At 46.3% G+C, this 19,625-nt stretch overlaps 5 protein-coding genes across 5 annotated transcripts; 2 read left to right on the top strand and 3 right to left on the bottom strand. All coding sequences in view use genetic code 12, as the record gives it.

Annotated features, from left to right (window-relative positions):
* Positions 1-1,325: 1,325 nt before the first annotated feature.
* Positions 1,326-2,200, top strand: CXQ87_005322 (60S ribosomal protein uL30; the record flags this gene model as incomplete). Its single annotated transcript, XM_025483748.1, has 2 exons — positions 1,326-1,430; positions 1,574-2,200. The coding sequence occupies 2 exons, from the start codon at positions 1,326-1,328 to the stop codon at positions 2,198-2,200; spliced, it is 732 nt and encodes a 243-aa protein (XP_025335983.1).
* Positions 2,201-2,284: 84 nt separating this feature from the next.
* CXQ87_005321 (uncharacterized protein) lies at positions 2,285-3,208 on the bottom strand (the record flags this gene model as incomplete). Its single annotated transcript, XM_025483747.1, has 1 exon — positions 2,285-3,208. The coding sequence occupies one exon, from the start codon at positions 3,206-3,208 to the stop codon at positions 2,285-2,287; it is 924 nt and encodes a 307-aa protein (XP_025335982.1).
* A 292-nt stretch (positions 3,209-3,500) lies between these two features.
* On the bottom strand, positions 3,501-9,668 carry CXQ87_005320 (uncharacterized protein; the record flags this gene model as incomplete). Its single annotated transcript, XM_025483746.1, has 2 exons — positions 3,501-7,906; positions 7,931-9,668. 2 exons carry the CDS (start codon positions 9,666-9,668, stop codon positions 3,501-3,503), a joined length of 6,144 nt encoding a protein of 2,047 aa, XP_025335981.1.
* A 2,551-nt stretch (positions 9,669-12,219) lies between these two features.
* PGA26 (Pga26p) lies at positions 12,220-12,651 on the bottom strand (the record flags this gene model as incomplete). The annotated part of the gene is made up of 1 exon (XM_025483745.1): positions 12,220-12,651. The coding sequence occupies one exon, from the start codon at positions 12,649-12,651 to the stop codon at positions 12,220-12,222; it is 432 nt and encodes a 143-aa protein (XP_025335980.1).
* Positions 12,652-16,023: 3,372 nt separating this feature from the next.
* Positions 16,024-17,991, top strand: CXQ87_005318 (protein kinase activating protein; the record flags this gene model as incomplete). Its single annotated transcript, XM_025483744.1, has 1 exon — positions 16,024-17,991. One exon carries the CDS (start codon positions 16,024-16,026, stop codon positions 17,989-17,991), a length of 1,968 nt encoding a protein of 655 aa, XP_025335979.1.
* Positions 17,992-19,625: the final 1,634 nt, after the last annotated feature.

Raw genomic sequence — 19,625 nt, 5'->3', positions numbered from 1 at the left:
GCACTGGTTTGATAAGACGCCAGGACGGTCTCTTAATCTGGCTTCACGGGCGAGGGGATGGTTTGATGGTGGGATTTTCCAGGTGATTTTTTTTCTTTTTTATGATAATTCATTAATGGAGCTTGGGCCGAGTTTCTGGAAAAGTTCCCATTGTGGCTTTGGCGAGACGAATTCCATATCAGGAACGGGTACTTGATCTGGAATAGCGATTGAAGCGAATGATAGGCACATGCTCGTGGCTTAGCAGACGGTTTTTATTCAAGAGAATCGAACTGACATTGAAAGAGAACTCATGGAAGTTATGACTAGTTTGGTGATTTTTGGGAATTAATGAAGAGGCTATGTGATGCTAAGGAGTGAAGTGAGAGCAAAACGAGCTTCTTGATTAGGGAAACGTTTTGTAAAAGATAATTTTTCTTCTTTTGCAAGGCTAGCTAATCAAAAGGAAAGGTATGGTCTTCTGGTACGAAATCTGGAATCAATACAGCTGCAAGAACAAGGCTTTTTTCCACAAGCAATTGATTTTACAACGGGAAACACCCAATTGGTGGACTTTGGTCTGTTAACCTTCAACTTCCCATAAATACCGAGTGACTAGTCAAATTTCCAAATTTCTATCCAATTCCTCGATTTCTTGTCTTATTGATTAACCAAGCTTCAACTTGTTGATCGTCTCCAGGTATTACGTGTTACAAGAAATCCAAAAACAAATGACCGTTTGACTCAAAGACTATGGCCCAAAGGTTTGAAACTTCACTTTTCCCGGATTATTTCATTTACTGTCAAAATCGTTGTGGACCATCTACTGCAAAGTCCCAATTCCTAGGGCTACAGCCCTAACCAACGTCCCTCATCGCGGGGTGGTTTCTGCAGGACTGAAAAAAAAAACTTCACCGCACTCAACTATATAACCTCGACTTTTCGCACATTTTCAATACCTCGCCAACTCTAACTATGGCTACGTATGTACCCAAATCATCACTACTTTTCGCTCGGCAGAGTCCGGCTTGAGGTATGGTGTCGTCCGGTGGCAGCCTGCTGCTCCGGGGAGGAGGCCTGGAACCAGAAACCATGGAATATGTTTTTCATGGACTTGTTCCTTGCTTCAGTTATGACAGTGCTATTCCTGGAGACCTTGGTCTCTTGTGAAAGCCAATAACATCTACATGACCGCAAGGCCATGTCGTCAGCTCAGCTCAGCTTTGCCGATGTGGGATGTGGGTTTCTAGCCTTACAGCTCAAAATATGAATCCCGTTTATCCAGTCCCTTCACGACTGCCGTCATAACGCCTCTGACACCTCTCGCCGCCTGCTCTTCAAAACTCATGCTAACATCCAGTACTTTGAAACCTGAGACTCAGATCAAGAAGACCAAGACCGACGCTAAGGTCTTGGAGAAGCGTGCCGCTGACAAGGCCGCTAGAAGAGCCGTATGTACCATTGAGTGATTGGTCCTTTTGAAGATGACAATCTTTTTTTCGTATATGACTAGCTCCGGCTATGCTGTCTATCAGTTAACCATCTTTCGGGACTGAGAAGGGACCCTGTAAAACGCGATATACTAACATTTTAGACCAACAAGGAGAAGAGACAGGCTATTGCTGAGAGAACTGCTGCTTACTACAAGGAGTACAGAGACGCTGAGCGTGCCTTGATTGACGCCAAGCGTGAGGCCAAGGCTAACAACTCTTTCTACGTTGAGGCCGAGCCAAAGTTGGTGTTCGTCATCAGAATCAAGGGTATCTCCAAGATCCCACCTAAGCCAAGAAAGATCTTGCAGTTGCTCCGTTTGACTCAGATCAACTCTGGTGTTTTCGTCAAGGTTACCAAGGCCACTTCTCAGTTGCTCAGATTGGCCGAGCCTTACATCACCTACGGTTACCCTAACTTGGCTACCGTCAGAAAGTTGATCTACAAGAGAGGTTACGGTAAGATCAACACCCAGAGAATCGCCTTGTCTGACAACCAGATCATCGAGGGTGCTTTGGGTAAGTACGGTATCCAGTCCATCGAGGACTTGATCCACGAGATCTACACCGTTGGTCCTAACTTCAAGCAGGTCAACAACTTCTTGTGGCCATTCCACTTGTCCAACCCTAACGGTGGTTTCAGAGCTAGAAAGTTCTTCCACTTCATCCAGGGTGGTGACACTGGTAACAGAGAGCACTTCATCAACAACTTGGTCAAGCAGATGAACTAAGCGTGTTGTTGCAGCTCTTTTCCCATGAATGTATTTGAATATATCATTTCATTCTCCTTGTGTACGATAATTTATGGTTTCCGGTTAACTTTCAAGCCATTCGTTGAAGCTGTAGATCCAGTATTCAAGCCATGGCACCTGCTGGATCCATGAAAAGGAGATGTGGCTGGAGATGCTCCAGAGCGTAGTGTAGTAGATGAGCTTCAAGACGTTTTGGATAATGAGGAACGCTAGAAGCAATGCAACGACGTCTGCAATGACACCAGGGAATTGGCGGTTCCCGGAGTAGAAGTACTGCTTTGCAAATGGCAAGCTATGTAGCCAGTCTACCTTTAAATTGCGCTGCAGCTGTAGATCCCTGATTAGTTTGTCCTGTTCATCCAATGCCTTCTTGAAGCTATCTAGTCTTTCGGGGCCTGTCTTTCCGAGTTTCTCCTCGTACAAAAGGCAGAGTCTTTCTAGATGGGCAACCTTACGTTGGAGTTCCTCGACGTCCGAGATGTCAGATTGTGCACTTCCACTGGTTGGAATGGGTATTGTCGGTTCCAGCTGAATTGGCTCTTCCTTAACCACCCGGCTCTTGGGCTCCGAATACGGCCGAATCTCGGGAATCTTATTCCTTTCGTACGTTCCCCTCAAAGAGAACGTATCGTCCAGCGACTTGGGACGAAACGAGTAGGTGGTATGGTTATCCAAAAGACGCGTTAGGGTAAGCTTCAGCGTGTTTGCTCGTTTTTGCAATAACTCCTCCATCGACAGAGTCTTTGTAAGCCGTAGAATGAAACGCTCCACGTCTCTCTGAAATAACTTTAGCGTGGGTTTGTCTGAAGCCATCTTTTGTATGATTTCCATTTCGGGTTTCGTTAGTAGGGTCAGAACGCCCAAAAAAGCTTCCATTTCTGTCACCAACTTGGGAACTTCACTCACTATGATATGGTTTCTCGGCAGTCCCTCAGGGGCGTAGTTATCCCAGCATGTAGCTATGAACTGATCATATATCGTGCCCATCGGTGATGTTTCTTATGAGTTCTTATTTGCTTTGGATCAATTATGAATTAAGGGTCGACTCAATTGATTTAAAGAAGAATCGGAGTTGAGGTCTGAATAATGTTACAGGTTTTGTGGTGTAGTAGATCTGAGATGTTTGTTGATGTTGATAATGCAGAAACATATTCGCGGTCGATACTACTAATGCTCCTAAGCTGTGCAATGTTCTACAGAAAAGATCAAACAATGTAACATTAGGCGTCGTAAATTTTCTATATGCTGTGGACGTAAAATGCTGAAATGAAAGATGTCATTATTTTTGCTCGTTGCTTGTACTATCAGGGTTCTCTCCAAGCTCAGCCAAAAGCATCTCACCTAAGGCTGCGGATTGTGCAGTTGATGTATCTTGAGAAGCCTCTTGTTTTGGTTCGCTCGAAATGAAAGGCAATGATTGGTCCACGTAGGTCTCGTCGGGATACGCTGAGGTGTTTGGGAAATCAGCAGCTAAAGATGCCAAAAAAGTGTCATCACCAGGCTCAACCTGAGCAACAGGAGGAGGTTGAGTTGAAGAAGGGATTGTCGAAGATGAGTTTCTTGAGTCAGGAGCACTCAATTGCGGTTGTTCGACTTGTTCGGGTTTTTGTTGTGAGTCTGATGATTCGGTAATTGGAGCGGTAGGTCGAACGAGAGGTTGGGCTTCCCGAGGCTGTTTGTCTTCCACAGAGGCAGCGGAAGTTGCTTCTTTAGGAGCCTTATCATGAGGAGGAGCTTGTTCCACAGGCTCTGGAGTTGGCTTTACTTCTTCATTAGCAAAAGTCGTAGCGGATTCGGAAACAGGTTCTCTTGGTTGTATAACTGGAAGTCCAGTCGACTCTGGAACCTTTGTTTCCTCAGGCTCCACTAAGGGTTCGGGTTTTTCTGGAAGAGGCTCAGATTCCCTAGACACCGAACTAGACTCATCCTGCTGTATGGACTCATCCTGCTGTCTGGACTCATCTTGCTGTTTAGAATCATTCTCGTTCAATTCTTCAACCAACTGCTCAGGAGCCAGTGCAGTGGAGCTCTCTGAAGGTGCTGCATCCTTTGTGTCAACTTGCATGGGTTCCGCTCCAGTTTCTGGTTGAGAAGGAGCACTGACGGTCTCGGGAAGTGGCTCAACTCTGGGTTCTGGGGATGCAGATGATATCTGCGGAGATTTATCTTGTAAAGCTTTTTGCCCAGTTTCAGCTGAGTCCTTGGATTCCGGCTCACGAACAGGCTCGTTGTTCAGAATATCGAGAGCACTAGAGCTGTCTTTCTTCTCGATCTCGATGTCAGCTGGCTTTTCGTCAACAACGTCTTCTTGTATCTTCAAAGGTTCAGGAGCAGACTGGGGTGGAATGGCGTCCTCAACAGAAACCTGAGAGTCTGCATTGATAGTCTCCTCTGGCTTTACGTCTGTAGTCGGTGATTGCAATTCAATCTTTTCAGGGATGTTAGACTCTGGGTTAGATGGCAGGGGCGAGGTAACTTCAGGGCCAGAAGAGCCCACTGGCTTGCTTTCTTCCTTCGTTTCAGACTTTGTTTCATTGTGAGCACTCTCAGGCTCGACGGCAACAGCTTCATCCTTCACTGGCTCAGAGGGCTTTTCAGATACCAGTGTCTCAGAAACTGGCTCGGGGTGTATTGGCTTTTCAATATCAGCTTGTGGAACTTGCTTGGCCATTGAAAGAGGAGAGAAGAATTGGGGAACCGGAGGTGGAAGAATAGGCCCACTTGGCTGAGTCTTGTGCGAGTAAAATCTTCTTTGATCCTCGTTGAAATCTGTGGGACTTCTGGTGACCGACTCTCTGGAATTGGCATCATCTTTTGGAGATTGGGTTGAACCTCTCGAAGGAGTAGCTGCTGGGGACTCACGATCCACATCCATGTCGTTTTCTGACTTCTCAACATTCTTTGATACATCTTCCTCTGGCTTCGCTGTAAGGAGAATGTTCAAATTGGTTTTCAAAAATTCAGATAGCTTCTCGTAGATCGAAGTTATGAGCACCGGAGCACCAAATACCTTTCTGAAAATGTAAGCTTCATAGTGCACCAGAAGCGCTGTCTGCTCAGAGTTCCAAACCTTCCCACTGAAGGTTTTTTTGAATTCGTCAATTTGCTCCTTCAACCTCTTCAACTCATCCAACTCGCTTGAAGGCTTAATCTTGAGGTCCTCGCCAGAAGCAACAAACTCATCAATCAATGAGTCGGTAATCTTCTCTTCTGCAAATTCTGCAAGAATCGAGTCAGAATCCAACAGCAAACAAGCAGGGCAAACGTAGTTATCATCGTTTTCCTCGATCTCCAGCTTTTCCTTGACACAGAAGATATGGTACCACTCGTGACAACGGTCACATTCAATCATGATTCCATCCTCAAACTCTCGACAGAGACAGTAACGCAACGGGTGTTTCTCATCGTAAACGGGGTCGATGTCTTTGAGAAACAAATAGCCACCGGATCTTTCGAAAGGATCAACTTCTTCACCTGCAAGGTTGGTAGCGGTCTTGGTATAGATTGTGGAGAGTTTCTTGACCAATTCAGTGTTCACGGCTTGTTTCAAAGTCTGAGTATCAAACAGCCTCTTTGCCCTGGAGCCAAAAGATGCCTTGACTTTTTTCAAAGCCGTCCACAAGTTACCCAACCAATTGAGAGACTTGTCAAGATCAGCCTTGATCTCCGAGTCGTCATAGTCGTATTTGGATTTCTCCAAGTCGGCCATCATTTGTTTTGCAGCAAACAAGGAAGGCTTCGTTGTTTGGTACTTCTGCAAAAACTTGACTAGAGGTGCTTGAGCCTTGATATCAACAAGCTTGTGGTAAGATTCCATGAATACAAAAAGACGTTTCTCTTTGATCTCCTTCGCCCTCTCCTCCATATCAATTATCAAATTATCAAGTTCAGCGAGGTTGATCTTGTTGAGTTGCTTGTGGTTTGAAATATAGGCATTGACCTTCTCGTCATACAAATTGCCCTCCTTCAACCATGCATCAACTTGTTGAAGATGATCAACATCCTTAGCACTGAGAACACGTAAGCCATCATTGTGAAATTGCTGAAGATGAGATAATGAGTACACTTCCTTCTTTCCAGCAAAAGGATCACCGCCCTCAAATAAGATGTTGAAGGTCTTGATCCAAACCTCTCTGTCCCGCAATCTCACCAAGAAGTCGAGTATTGGTAACTTGATACCGAATGAAGTTCCCAAGTTGATCATATCGTTTAGCTCAGACTGTTGGACGTTAGGCTTCGAGATCAAGTTACGACATGCTCGATCGAAGTTTTGGATCTCATTCTTGAATTCGAGAACTTGGTCGAACTCGACAGCATAGAAGTTGAGCTTTGGAATTTTGTTTGCAAGGTCGAGCAATGTCGAGAGTTTTCCTTGTTTATCCTGTTCTTGTGGTACATTATTCTCTGACGCTCCTCTTATTCTTTGCTGATGCTTCAACGACAAAACTGCTTGACACTCTTCGATGATATCATTGCAGTGAGTAACGAAATGATCGAGATTTTCAACGTATTCCTTAAAAACCTTCATCTTCTCCTCACGTTCAAGGTCCTGAGCTCCACGAGATCCGTTGGAGACAAACCTCTTAAACCTAGGATGGGCACTTGACAAGGCGGCAAGGATCTTTTGACCATCACCTAGCAAGTTCTTATAGGTTTTGAAAGGAACCTCCTCCTCGTCCTTCATGACAGTTTCGTAAGTCGTGACCCATTCGTCAAATTCGATAGAGTATCCACTGAGGACTCTTTGGTAGTTCTTGAGACGATCGTCGGACAAGAACAAATGAAGCTCGATTTTGTGGGAAGTCGAGGATATGAAGTCAGGGAGATTTTGCTCCTGGTTCTCTCTCTTCTGGACCTCCAAGGCGTCAGAGTATTGAAGGAAGCTTTCGAGAGACATGGAAAACTGCTCACCATCCTTGGTGTTGTTTATCAAGATCTTTGACGGAAACAAGTTCTGGAGATTGTCGTCTGCAATACCGTCTGCATCAGAAATACTTCTCTCTTCTATAACAACCTCCTTCATCTTGACCCTGGTCCTAACCTTGTTTCTGAGTTCAAGCTCCTTCTCCAAGAGCTTGTCGTAACATTCCAGTGCTTTCGTGTAGACATCCGAATCAAAACTTCCGCAGTTGTTCTCGTACAAACTGGCAATATTCACAAGTAGCTTGAAAAGCGATATATTTGGGAGAATTCCTTGCTTTTTGAGCCATTCTTCTCCCTCTAGGGCATAATCAAGCCAGCCTTTGGATGCAAAATTGACGTCTTCAGTGATGTTCAAGCCCAAGGAAATGGACAGTGAATAGGACTTAGGGTACTGAAGGATGATTTCACCAGGCTTTTGCAAAGTTGTGGTGAATCGGATCCCTCTGCTATGAAGCATTTCCGGGTTGATGAAGTATTCTTGGTTGTAATAGATGCTGTCTCTTTTGGACTTCTGAAAATCGATGATTTTCTGAAACTCCGGATCGTTGATGAATGCACGGACTTCTGGATAAGGATTCACCATGTTTTCAAGAGAGTTAAGGAGACACTCGTACTCGAAATTCAAGCTTTCGTCCTCTGTGCTGAGAAATTTGAGAAGCTCGCCGATTTGCCAAGATTCAGACTGGCTGTTCAAATTGACCTTAGAGTCCCTTTTCGTATTAATTTCACGGAGAAGCTCCTCGAATTTCAAGAAGTCCAGCTCTGGAATGAAATACCAACGCTTACTTCTGCCAAAAAAGTGATAGCTGCACCGTTGTAAGAAATGATCTTCGGAATGCCAATTTTCTGAACTGAAGGTCATGCCAACATTCAAGCGTGAGTTGTACATGTCGTTATTGTTGACATCATGAGCAGAGAGGGCTCCAAGAAGCGAATTTGGTAACGTGGGTATATTGTGGAGGTTGAACGGAGCCAATGAGTTGCCTATGGTTCTGGAGATGTATGGCTGGCAATTGAGGATGAGCGCTTCACTGTGCGATGAAGAAGTGGATGTATCGCCATTAAAAGAAGGTCTGGAGGAAGAAACTGGGGTATCAGCTGGAGTTGGAGTTCCACTTTTGCTGCTGGCGGTGGAGATATGTTCCTGGCTTTTTGTTGATTCCGATCCTGAGAAGCTTACACTCTGCTGATTGGAGGTGTTGAGCTGCAATTTGTAGTTGGTGAAGTCGTCACCGATTCGAAGAAACCCAGAACTGTTTGCTAAGTGAGGCAAAGAAAAACCGTTTTCGATCTTCAAACCATCGAGTATATCGTCAACACCTTCATGGCACACACGCTGCCAGTAAATGTCCTCCAAAGCTTGAGGGGAAATGGGGCTGGATTCTTCGCTGATCTGGAAGCCTGTCAAATGATTCGGAAGATTATGCATGGGCGTGGACATTTGTCTCTCGCTGTTGATACCGAAAATTGCCGGATTTGACGAGATCAAGACCTCCTGGAATTTGCAATCTTTCTCAATGAACTGTCTGAGAGAGTAGATTGAGGCCGATTTTCCATTTGGTTCATGCCTCGTGGCATCTTGTAAGTTTGCTGCGTTTGTGCTGATCCACTTCAAGTAACTGTTGATTTGAGCAGCAGGCGTGAGTGAGCAAGATGTCGTATTTTTGTTTGCTTTAGTTTCACCTTGAGCAGAGCCGTTTTCCGAGTTCGACGAAAACACAAGAGGCGGTTTCACGTCGATCAAATGCGGCTGGTTTAAAAGAATACCTTTGCTTGCTTTAGCTTTAACAGAACGTCTGTACTCTTTTGCTGAGCCAAGAAGGAGAGGAGCCAGAGGATCGACTTTTAGCTTTTTGGCAGGTGGCTCTCCATCGCCAGGACGGTCTGCCAAACCAGCTACCTCAGCACATCTTTGACCCAAGAATGTCTCCAAAGGATAGAGGATCTTAGCATAGGAAAGCTTGAGTGAGCTGCTGAGACTGCTTGTGATTTTACCCTTGTAACCGAGCTCACGCCCTATTTGAGCCCAGAGCTTTCTGTTGATCACCTCGTTATAGCCGCCTCTCATGACAACCAAACGGAATAGGTCAAAGAGGTCTAGTGGGCGTTTGTCCATCATCGGTAGTTTCTGCAAAAACAAGGGCAGTTTTGTTTTCTGCTTCTCTTCCGCCTTTGTCTCCTTGGGCTGTGAGTCTGAAAGCTCCTCTTTTGATTGGAGCGTTTCTTCCTTTTGTGGACCTTCCACAGGTGCTTCTTCTTCTGTCTTGACTGCTACTTCTGGAGCCTCTGCTCTCTGCAGAATATGAAATCCGATAAGCTCGTTGTAAAAACGAAGCCTCGTCAAAATCTCGTTCTCTTTTGGATTAGCGAGAATGCGGTTCGTTTTGAATTGAAAAAGATCGGGGTTCACCTGGAAATTCGTTCTGGCCATGGTATTGAAACTTTCCGGCATGATGATCTTGATGGCACCGTATCTTTGACCCGTTTCCTTCATCAGCTCTGCAAACAGGATGGGGTCGCTCATTGTGGCATGGTCATACTGAAAAACCGGAATCTCCTCTGCACCCTTATGCTGTGGAAGTGGCCTTCTGTGCTCATCTACACTGATTCTGTGGGGTAGATTGAACAAATTTATCGGATAGCTCTGTTTCGGCCGGCTTTGTGGGCTGCTGAATGGCAGGTAATTGGCTGTGGAGTTATTGACATGAATGGCCTTGGACTGGCGATGGAGGCTAGGGCTGCGGGAATCGTCCTGGAATCGAGAAAAAAATCTGCTCGTTACGGGGAACGGCGCTAGATCCTCTGACGACATGGATAGGGTGGGAAGTGGCGAGGAACCAGTTGAAGTGGTGGTTGAAAAGTGTGAAATGGAGTAGTAGGAGGTAAAGTGTTGATATATTTTGCACGTGATACGAGTCACGTGTATACATTTTGGAAAAGTGTTCAAGGTAGCTAACGTAGGGCAAAAGGGTTGTCGAAGAGCCAATTTGGCTAATTGTAAGGGTTCAGTTTGTGTTCTGGTGATGTTGGTAGAGAGCGTCTTCAGGATGGCACCATTATGCTTAATTCCGTGAAAAATAGTAGTGCTCATCTTTAGACCATCTTATAGTATTCAGCGTTTTTCTAACGTTGAAATAAGATGTGTGTTTTTCTTAGTAGAGTTGATTAAATAGAGTGATTGACTTATTAGAACGTGCCCTAAGAAGTCGCTTATTCAGTATGAGTGAGGTGTAGAACGAGTGAGCATGTAAAGTATCGATAGAAAGAAACTCAAGCGGCATGAAGAAAAACTAGTATTAGGCCATGATCATTTTTTTTTTTTTTTCTTTTTTTTTTTTTGCACCATTAAAACGCTAACCGCATCGGAGCTGGCTATGGGTGATGGCTCCATCTCGAGAAAAGCAAAGATCATTGGACCCTAGAACCGTAGTTTGATTGATTGACTGGCATCGACGTCTTAAGGCTCACAATTGACAAAAGTGAACGGGATGAGCATCGCTTCATCTGGGTTTATGAAGGAAGGTTCCTCGACTTGACGATACAGCGATGATCACACCGACCCCATCGAGTCCAACCACAGGAGAGTTTCCTCTTTACAAAAGAAAATCAAAAGAAAGAATTAAAACAGAAAGTTTCAAAAACCACCCCCGCTTATCTTATTGGACGAGTCCTCGAACAATACTCACTACCGTAGCGAGCCAGACAATGGCACCGCCGTTCAGGGACGTTTCCGTGATCGGGTGGCTCAAACATCAAATTTTGTCCATGCCTTTTCACCCAAAGCCGTCAAATTATCCATTCTCCCGCTACAATGAAGAAGAACCAGCCAATAACGAATAAACGGAGAATTCAGTAGCAACGGAGAATTCAGTAGCTACGGAGAAAAGCAGCAATGCAAGCGCCTGGCTCATTGTGAGCCACCGTAACAGCCGTAACAAAAGGTGCTTTCATACCTGAAATCCCCAAGAGCTAAGTCCGACTTGCTCCAACTCTCTCACCCTCGGTAAAGCAGTCAAAAAGCTGCCAACCAGTCGCTCCAAACCAGCATTGTCCATTCTACGACAAAACGCCTTGCTACTACAAACCAGACATTTCTTGGCTCTTCGCTACTCGTAAATTGGCGTCGTCTCGATCATGAAACACCCATGTGTTTCAACTCCGCGGATCACCAAAGTCACAGCATTGAGCAATTTCCCATTACGTCGTTTCATCGCCCTATAGGTAAAGAGGAAACCCCCAAGGAGTCAGGCGACGCAGGTGCTGAAACAACTTGACGTTGAAACAGGGTCTTGGCAGCCCAATAGGGCACCACAAATCCAGCGTTCCACCTTATTTACAGTAGGGTCGGGTGAGCTTTCCCCGGGAGATTTTAGATCCCACATACGCTAAAAATATTTCGTGGTGGTCTGTTTTACACAAAAGCGGCAATCTCGTTCAGATGACCCCATTGTCCTATATTGCACCCAAGGCGCTTCGGTGATAATCTGAGGAGATAGTTGCTGGTTTGCATTATGCTACTACTGATTGGCCCACTGGCGGCATGGCTCGAGCGGCGCTGGTGCAGGTGCCGAGGAGGGGTCGTTTAGAGGCGTGGGGGAGCGGATAAGGTTTTTGGGGGATCTTCTGTAATTGCCCCTCCCCCAAACCATGGTCCCCCCAAACTTCAAGAAGTAGTGGGACGACATTTCCAGGCACCGTGGCTGCTGGCGGTCGTCGGACGAGGAAGTTGACGGGGCGGGCGCAAAAGGGGGCTGCTGCACGTCGGGCCCTATTGGGAAATGCCCAAAGTGGAATGTTTCAACGCATGGCGCCGACGCGCGGACTGCATACAGCGCCGACGACAGAAAACCGATGCGCGAACGAAGCCAGCTGACAGCCCCCGCTGGCTGAGCTCTGTTTAGAGGCATTTTTCGGGGCATTTTCTAGAGGCTTGTTGGAGGCTACAAGTTTCGCATGGTATTAGAAATGTAAATTAAAACCCTGAAACCGATGTTTCGAAAATAATGAGGCGCTCAGAAGTGCCAAATATAAAGAATGTGGTATGTTATTAAAATAAATCCAACATGCTAGCCAGCTTAGAACAAAGCAGCGGCAACGGCAGCGACACCGGCAACGGCACCAGCAACGTTCTTGGCAGCAGCACCCTCGTAAGAGGAGACAGCGGCGGTGGAGGTTGGAGCTGGGGTGGACTCACCGGCAACGGTGGATGGCTTCTCCTCGCACTCCTCACATGGAATGGTCTCGGTGGCGGTGGACCACTCAGTGGTGTAGGTGGTTGGGACAACACATGGCTCAGTGACAGTCAAGGTGGTGGCGGAAGAGACGGTGACCTCAGATGGGGCGCACTTGTCCTCCTCACACTTGGTGATGGTGACGACGGTGGACTCTGGGCAGTAGGTGGTGTAGCCAGTCACGGTAACGTCAGTGGTGATGGTGGTGGCGTTAGAGTAAGCGGCGGAAGCGGAAGCGGCGAGGGCAGCGACGGTGGCGACAGTAGAGAATTGCATAGCGAGTGACGAGTTTGTATGTGATGGAAAAAAAAAAACAGGCAAGTGGTGGGCGGGAATGGCTGTATTTATAGTTGGGTGGCCGAGGCCGTGGGGCTTTGGCGTGAATTGTCCTGCATGCGTGCGGGTGCTGCTGAGCACCTAACTAAACAACATGCGCGTGTGTGCAGGACGGCCGCTGGCGTTCACATACGAGGCGGCGGCTAAAAATAACCGCCACCATGGGGAATTGAATTCCGGTCTGGGAAGAACGGCTGTTTTTTTGTATGGTGGTTTTAATTGGCTGGTGTACGGATTTCATGCCCTCTGCCTCGAGCCCAGGCTGACGGCCGCTGTCAAGTTATTGTCCCTGATTCGCTGCTTTGTCGGCTGTTGTTTGGATTTCTTGGAGGTGCCAAAGAGGCGCGGCCGCCCGAAACAGCAAACCTCAAACAGGCGAAAAACAAGCAAACCGCGATGAAACAAAAAAAAAAAAAAGACCAACCTGCCGCTTCAAGCAAGGAACACTACGGCAGGTGACGATTCGGGAAATCCCAGGCCCCGTCCGCAGAACCCCCGTCTAGGCGTGGCGCCAGGCCTCAGGGTCCGACGCGAATGGCTGCAAACGAGAATAAGCTCTGGACCTGCGAAGGAGGCGAGACGTTTAGCTTCACTTTTTTGCTTTTTTCAATTTGTCAATTTATTCACCTCGTCATTTTTTTTTTTTTCTTCTATTGCAACTTTTCAAGTGCTGCCGCCGAAAAACGTTTCTATTGCTGCTGGTTATGTGCCGCGGCGGTTTCCTCACTGAGTAGGCCGCCTGCTGGATCGGTGCTGGTTTGTTTAGCCGCCCAGCTTGTTTACCTAGCAGATCAGCCAAGCCGCTGTGGAAAAGGCAACCGCCGACTTGCAGCCGTTCTGGAAGAATCTGGAGATAAAGAAAAGAAGAATAAGAGTAAAAAAGAATAAAGAAAAAGAATAAGAATGAAGGATGAAGAATGCCTCATTGAATGAAGGATGAAGAGTGCCTCATTGAATGAATTGAATGAAGAAGGATACTCAGATTGTGGCCATGTGGGAAACTGGGTAGGTGGGGGACCGTGGCTCCGCAAAAGCTTAAACACGGACAATGCCATGGCGTGTTTCTAAACAAATATTGAAAAGTTTAAACTTCATTCAAATACGGATTTTCAAATACGATTTTTTCAAATACGATTATTTCAAATCTAAAAAATATCGCCTCCCCGTCCGGGCGTACCGTGACTCACTGGCCCGCTAAGTGACTCAACCGAGGTCCATCACCTTATGTCGATTCTGAAACATCCTGATCTGCCTCGGCCATCCTTGGTACTGAAAGTGCTTTACTTCTGATTTCTAAATTGCCTCCATCGACCAAAGTGGAATCACAATTCCTCTCTTACCGTTAGTGAAGCCATGCACAAACTCCTGAAAAACACTGCACTCCGTCAAAAAACGTCAGTATATTGATACTCAGTCGGACGATTCTCAATCCACATCTCTGCTTGCACCCTCCAGACCATACTTCACGCCTCATACTTCACGCCTCATACTACAAGCCTCATTCTACAAGCCTCATTCTCCAGCATTCCTCTCAGTATGGCTTCCCCAAAGCCCGGAAAAGCCTAGAGGCGCCCCGCTGGTACTTGCCGTTTTCGTAGCTCCATTTCTGCAGCCTGCCTCGCACGGGCAAATTACTAACAAGTTTAGCCCACGGTGCATCGAAACACAAAATCTTTCACAGCAGTGTGCCTCGCTAGAATCCATTCCGAGGACCGTAGCAAGCTTGGCTTTGTGGCCCGCCACAGACCTTTTGCCCAATCCAGTAATAATGTTCCCGATGGTGGCTGCAAAATTGCCTTTCCAAACCGCCCGCTGCATTGCTCTAAATTCCCTCGACATGCCCCTGCTATTCTTATCTCTGGCCCCTGTTTCCCTGATTCCCCGGTTCCCCGGTATATGGGTAATCGGTTTTTGTATCCATATCGATAAGTCTGTTATCATAGGCTCCTTCCTCGGTTACCGCTAAGCCATGTAGCAAGGCTCAAAAACCCGTTCTAGCAGAAGCCATCCAACGTAGCAACAGTATCGTTTTAGCCGCTGGGGTCCGTATCAGCACATGAGACACTGCCACTTTGGTGCGAGGATGTTGTAATTAGGGGTCTTTGGATTGAGACAAACGGGCTGTCGTTTTGGTGATGTCAATTTTTCACCCAGCGTCAGCAGCGTTGCATCCTTTTGGTTTTCGCCGTTTGTGAATGTTGCTATAGCGACTGCCAAGGCAGATTTTCGTTGAGCGATGAGTCGGTGTATTTTTGGAGTGAATCAAGGAGCGATAATTTCAATGTATTTTTGGAGTAAGTCAAGGAGCCATAATTTCAATGTATTTTGGAGTAAATCAAGAAGCCATAATCAATGTATTTTTGGAATTCATGAATTAAGGAGCCAGATCTGCCCCCTGGATTAATTGAATCTCCGCTTGAGTTGACACGGAGGGTATGGACAAACCATAAGGTCGACATTATGAGGTAAAACGTGCCTGAGATTGACAGGCTGCTGGCTTAAAGCTTATTCCCCATTGTGCTGGATCGCTGCTAAGGTGAAGTTAGAATGCTGATTGTATTATTCCCAGCGAGGTAAGCAAATTACATGCCTTAAGGTAGCTCGTATCTTCGGAATGTGCCTTATTTTAGATGATCTGCTGGCCCAATTCCTAGGTCATCCGACACCTTCCGTTGGATCCCGGGGTTGGCTAATGAGTGGTTTTCCATTATGGTCTCCTGAAAGGTTGAGTTGGTTCAGCAGGGGTATTCAATGAGTCTCATTCTCCACGTCCCCTGGATTATAGAGTATCTGCTGCCACAATTCATACAGCGTATTTGGAACATGAAGGGTCTCTCTTCAAACATCTCTACTCAAACTTGTTCGTACAAAATTCATTTGCCTTCATGGATGAGACTCATCCGTGTGCTATAGTACTACCCTCAGTCCTATAGTAGTTACAAGCTGTAATAGCACCCCATGTCCAAACGTAGCACCACACCCAAAATACACCAATAATTTCAAAATATTCCTCTTTCTTCAAACATTTAATCCATTGAGCGAAAAAAATTCCAAATCACGCGTGGTTTTCACCATCCTAAAACACCCATTGCGTGCCCTGGACTAGTGAAGATTTCGCAGCCATATCAAAACATCTACAACTCCTACTCAATCTACAAATCCGGTCCATCCACTCCCACCTGACCGTGCCCGCCTACTAAAAAAAGGCTACACGTGACATTCACCTCACCATCCACAACCCAACCAAACTCGTGCTTTTTCGAATCCCAAGTTTGCGTATTTTCCACATCCACATCACCAATCCATGAAACCATGGACAAGCCGTTTCAGGGCCGCACGTTCTGCTGCACGGGGCTCCACGGCCACGAAAGGCACGACATGGCAGATAAGATCCTAGCGTTGGGCGGAACTCATTACACGGATTTGATGAGTCTGGTCAAGTACCTCATTGTGGGTAACAGAAACACCGAAAAGTATAAATACCTGATCAAGTACCGGCACGACGTGGTATTTCTTCCGCAAGAAGCCATTACAAGAATCCACCAGCGATGGACCGCAGGCGACGATACGGGGCTAGAACCGGAAAGCTACCTGATGGCTGTTTTTGACCGTTTTACCGTTTGTGTGGCTAGAATCGATAGACCTCCTCCGGGCGTCGTTCTGAGGCTATTTGGCGAGAAGTTCCGTACTCCACCGGACGGCGCTGTGCTGGAACCGTTAGCTGACGCTTTTCTGACTGACGAAGTGCTGAATTCTATGGAGAAGAAAGGTGCACAAGTGAGCACTACGCTAACGCCGTCGTGCGACGTTGTGGTGAGTACAGAGGCGTCGGGAAAGAGATACACCATGGCCAAGCAGTGGGGCATTCCTGTGGTGCACCCGCTTTGGGTGTACGACTCTGTGCTACGAGGAGCCGCTCTAGATCTTGATGACTACGTTCTCACGAGTGATGGAAGTAACTTGTACAATAGCGGCAGTTTCGTCTGGAAAAAACTATATTCGGGAAGAGCCGAGCCCGTGGAAAAGGCCGAGCCGGAAAGAGCGCCTTTGAAGAAGAGTCTGGATGTGTGGAGCTCGATCATGAGCTCTCGTGCCAAATCGGCCAGAGTGATTAAAGGGTCACTCTGGGAGGAACCTTCCGAGGAGGAGACCGCCAAATCTGTGGCACCAGCGTCGCCGGAGAGGAAAAGCTCGCTTTTCAGCGGATTCAAGTTTCTCCCGGTCGGTTTCTCTATACCCCAACAGAAGGTTCTTCGAGAAGTCGTGGAATCTCATGGTGGAGAAGTCGCCGAGCTGGCCAACGACGACACGATTTCGCATATCGTCCTTCTTGTTAAAAGCGGTCCTCAAGCCAGTCTCATGCTTCTGGTACTCTCGAGCAACATGAAGCGTCGCATCAACAGCAAAGAAGTCCATGTTGTGACCGACTGGTTCATTGAGCGGTCCATTTTCTACAAGGAGGTCCGCCACGACTCGTGGTGTAAACCTTTACAAGGACTTGTCCCGCTGGCCAAAAAATTCAAGGTCTGTATCACAGGTTTCACTGGAGTGGAACTTTTGCATATTGAAAAACTCGTGGAGTACCTCAACCTCGAGTTCTGCCAAACTCTCGCGTCCAAGCGGGATTTGCTCATTGTCAACATTAATTTATTCAAGGACGGTCTTCAAGAAAAGAGTCCGTCGCTTTTCAAATACAAGTACAAAGACGTGCTTGACTGCCCCATCTATACCAGTGGTGATCGCCTGTCGTCAGTGTCAGTTATGTCGTCGCAAAACAAAATGAATGCTGCTAAAAAGTGGAACATTCCCATTGTCTCTGTTGCTTACTTGTGGGAGATGATTCAGCGACTGGCCGGTAAGGCCAATCTTCAAATGCCCGATATCTTCGATCTCACTTGGTGCATCTACGCCCCACGCAGCATGGCCAAACCTACCACGCTTCTTGACTATGTGAGAACCATGAACGATGATTTCGAGACGCAGAAGCCAGAGGAAAGCGATTCGATCAAGCTTCCGTCGCCTCGAAAGGCTAGAGAGAAACAGAAGTATGGTCGTTTGGCGGGAAGTCGAGAGTCTCTCACTGAAAAATTAAAAAAGGCTCAGGACTCACAGGAAAATAGCGAAGTCCCCTCTGACGATCGTCCGCCAGAAAGTGACGACATCATGACTCAAGTTGGTTATGTGAACCAAGACCTGGTTCACAACAACGAAGAGCTCATGAAGAAACTAGGTGAGGATATCGATCGTCCGGCAAAACGCACCCGTCGGGCCAGGAACTAAATAGACTAATTCACGAGTAACGATAAAATCGAGTTTTTATTCTTTTCTCTTTAGGATTTCGAGGGATCGTTGACCATCTATGGCACGAGGTAGTATTCCGGCAAGAGCTGCTAATAGAGCATAATTTTTCTGATCTAACTCAGGCAAATTATCTCTTGTCGCTTTACTGGAGCATGTAATTTTTTTATTTACTGGAGTATGTAATTTTTTTATTGGTGATCTAATTATTTATTGACTTTCAATGTTTTCAAGAAGGTGGTTGATTCGTAAAGGCTGCGAAAAACTGTCGACAGTGCGTCAAATCTCCAGTAATGAAAAAATAATGTACCACTTATAAATTAACAAGAACAATGGATTTTGATAATAATAACAACAGCTGAAAGCTGAAGCAAGTAATACCCTATAAACTCCTTAGATTTCAAAATTTCACTGATTCTATGGGTTTGATGTCGACTTCAAGCATTCACTCTCAGAGAGACCAGCGATAAGTCAACAAAACAAACTTCAGCAGATTTATGGTGATATTTGAGCAGTTTGAAAGAATCAGTGAGTGCAATTGACCTTTTATGAAAACAAATCATGAGTAAGACAGCTTAGAAGAAGGGCGACATATCTATCCACATTGCTTCAACATGATAGCGTGAACTACATGAAGACGCAATACTACTCATCATTTTCAAGAGAATATCTAGACATGAAACTTCCTATTTTTCACAGTTTCCCATCTTCATTCCAGACATGCCATGTTGCAATCATCGGCTTACCTCGCAGCTTTAAGCCTCAGAGTACATTGGAATGAGGAGTTAGAGAACACAAAACCAGAACCTAGAGAAGTAAAGGTCAACTTCAAAATTTCATACTTAACCCCCTTAGCACCCCCATTGACCCCTTCATTGCATGATCCAATTGGGTTAGTGCATAATACCGCAACGTCATTCGACACTTTCTCGTTGAGATGACTACGGCTGGTTTGGCTGAAATTGTGCACATGCGATGCCCCTCTAGGTCATCGCAATTTCAATTGCCATACTGAGAATTCGCAATTCCATATATTGAATTTCTTATTCTGACCGACGCCCGACGACTGCTTTGGGCAAAAGCCGATTTCGCTTTCGGAGCTCCAGGGTTGAGCCCTCACAGCGCGCACGTGACTTCCTTCCCCTCCTTCCAGATACCTTCCATATGCCCACCAAAATCGCCGCCTAAAATTTGCCGGCCCAATTGCCTTGAAAAATCAAGCTTCCTTTTCAAATTTCCCTCTTCGTTAGTCTGATTCGTGCTGTAGCAGGCGATGCATGGGCATGCGGCTCAAGAAAAAAAAAAAGAACTCTTCATGGCAAAATGTCGCGCTGCCACGACACCCGGAAAAAATTGGGTTCCACCAGAATAGGCAAATTGGATCCGATCCTGCTGAAAATTGGATATATTGTGGTGATCTACTTCAGGATCAAAGCAATATATTTTTTATACTCTCAATTGCAAGGTGGGTGACAAAATTCATGAGCCGGTCTTGTGAATGTCGTGCGATGGGCACCTGCATATACGGGCGACTTTTTTTTTCTCCCGCCGCAAGCCTTCCTCGCGAATATAAAACCCCATCGTTCGCCCCATTCTCATTTTTTCCTCATCTATCT

The sequence above is a fragment of the Candidozyma duobushaemuli genome, assembly GCF_002926085.2.
Source record: "Candidozyma duobushaemuli strain B09383 chromosome Unknown G_B09383, whole genome shotgun sequence".
NCBI lineage: Eukaryota > Fungi > Ascomycota > Pichiomycetes > Serinales > Metschnikowiaceae > Candidozyma > Candidozyma duobushaemuli.
Note: the sequence above shows the minus strand (reverse complement) of the source record. Positions and strands in the feature narration are given on the sequence as shown.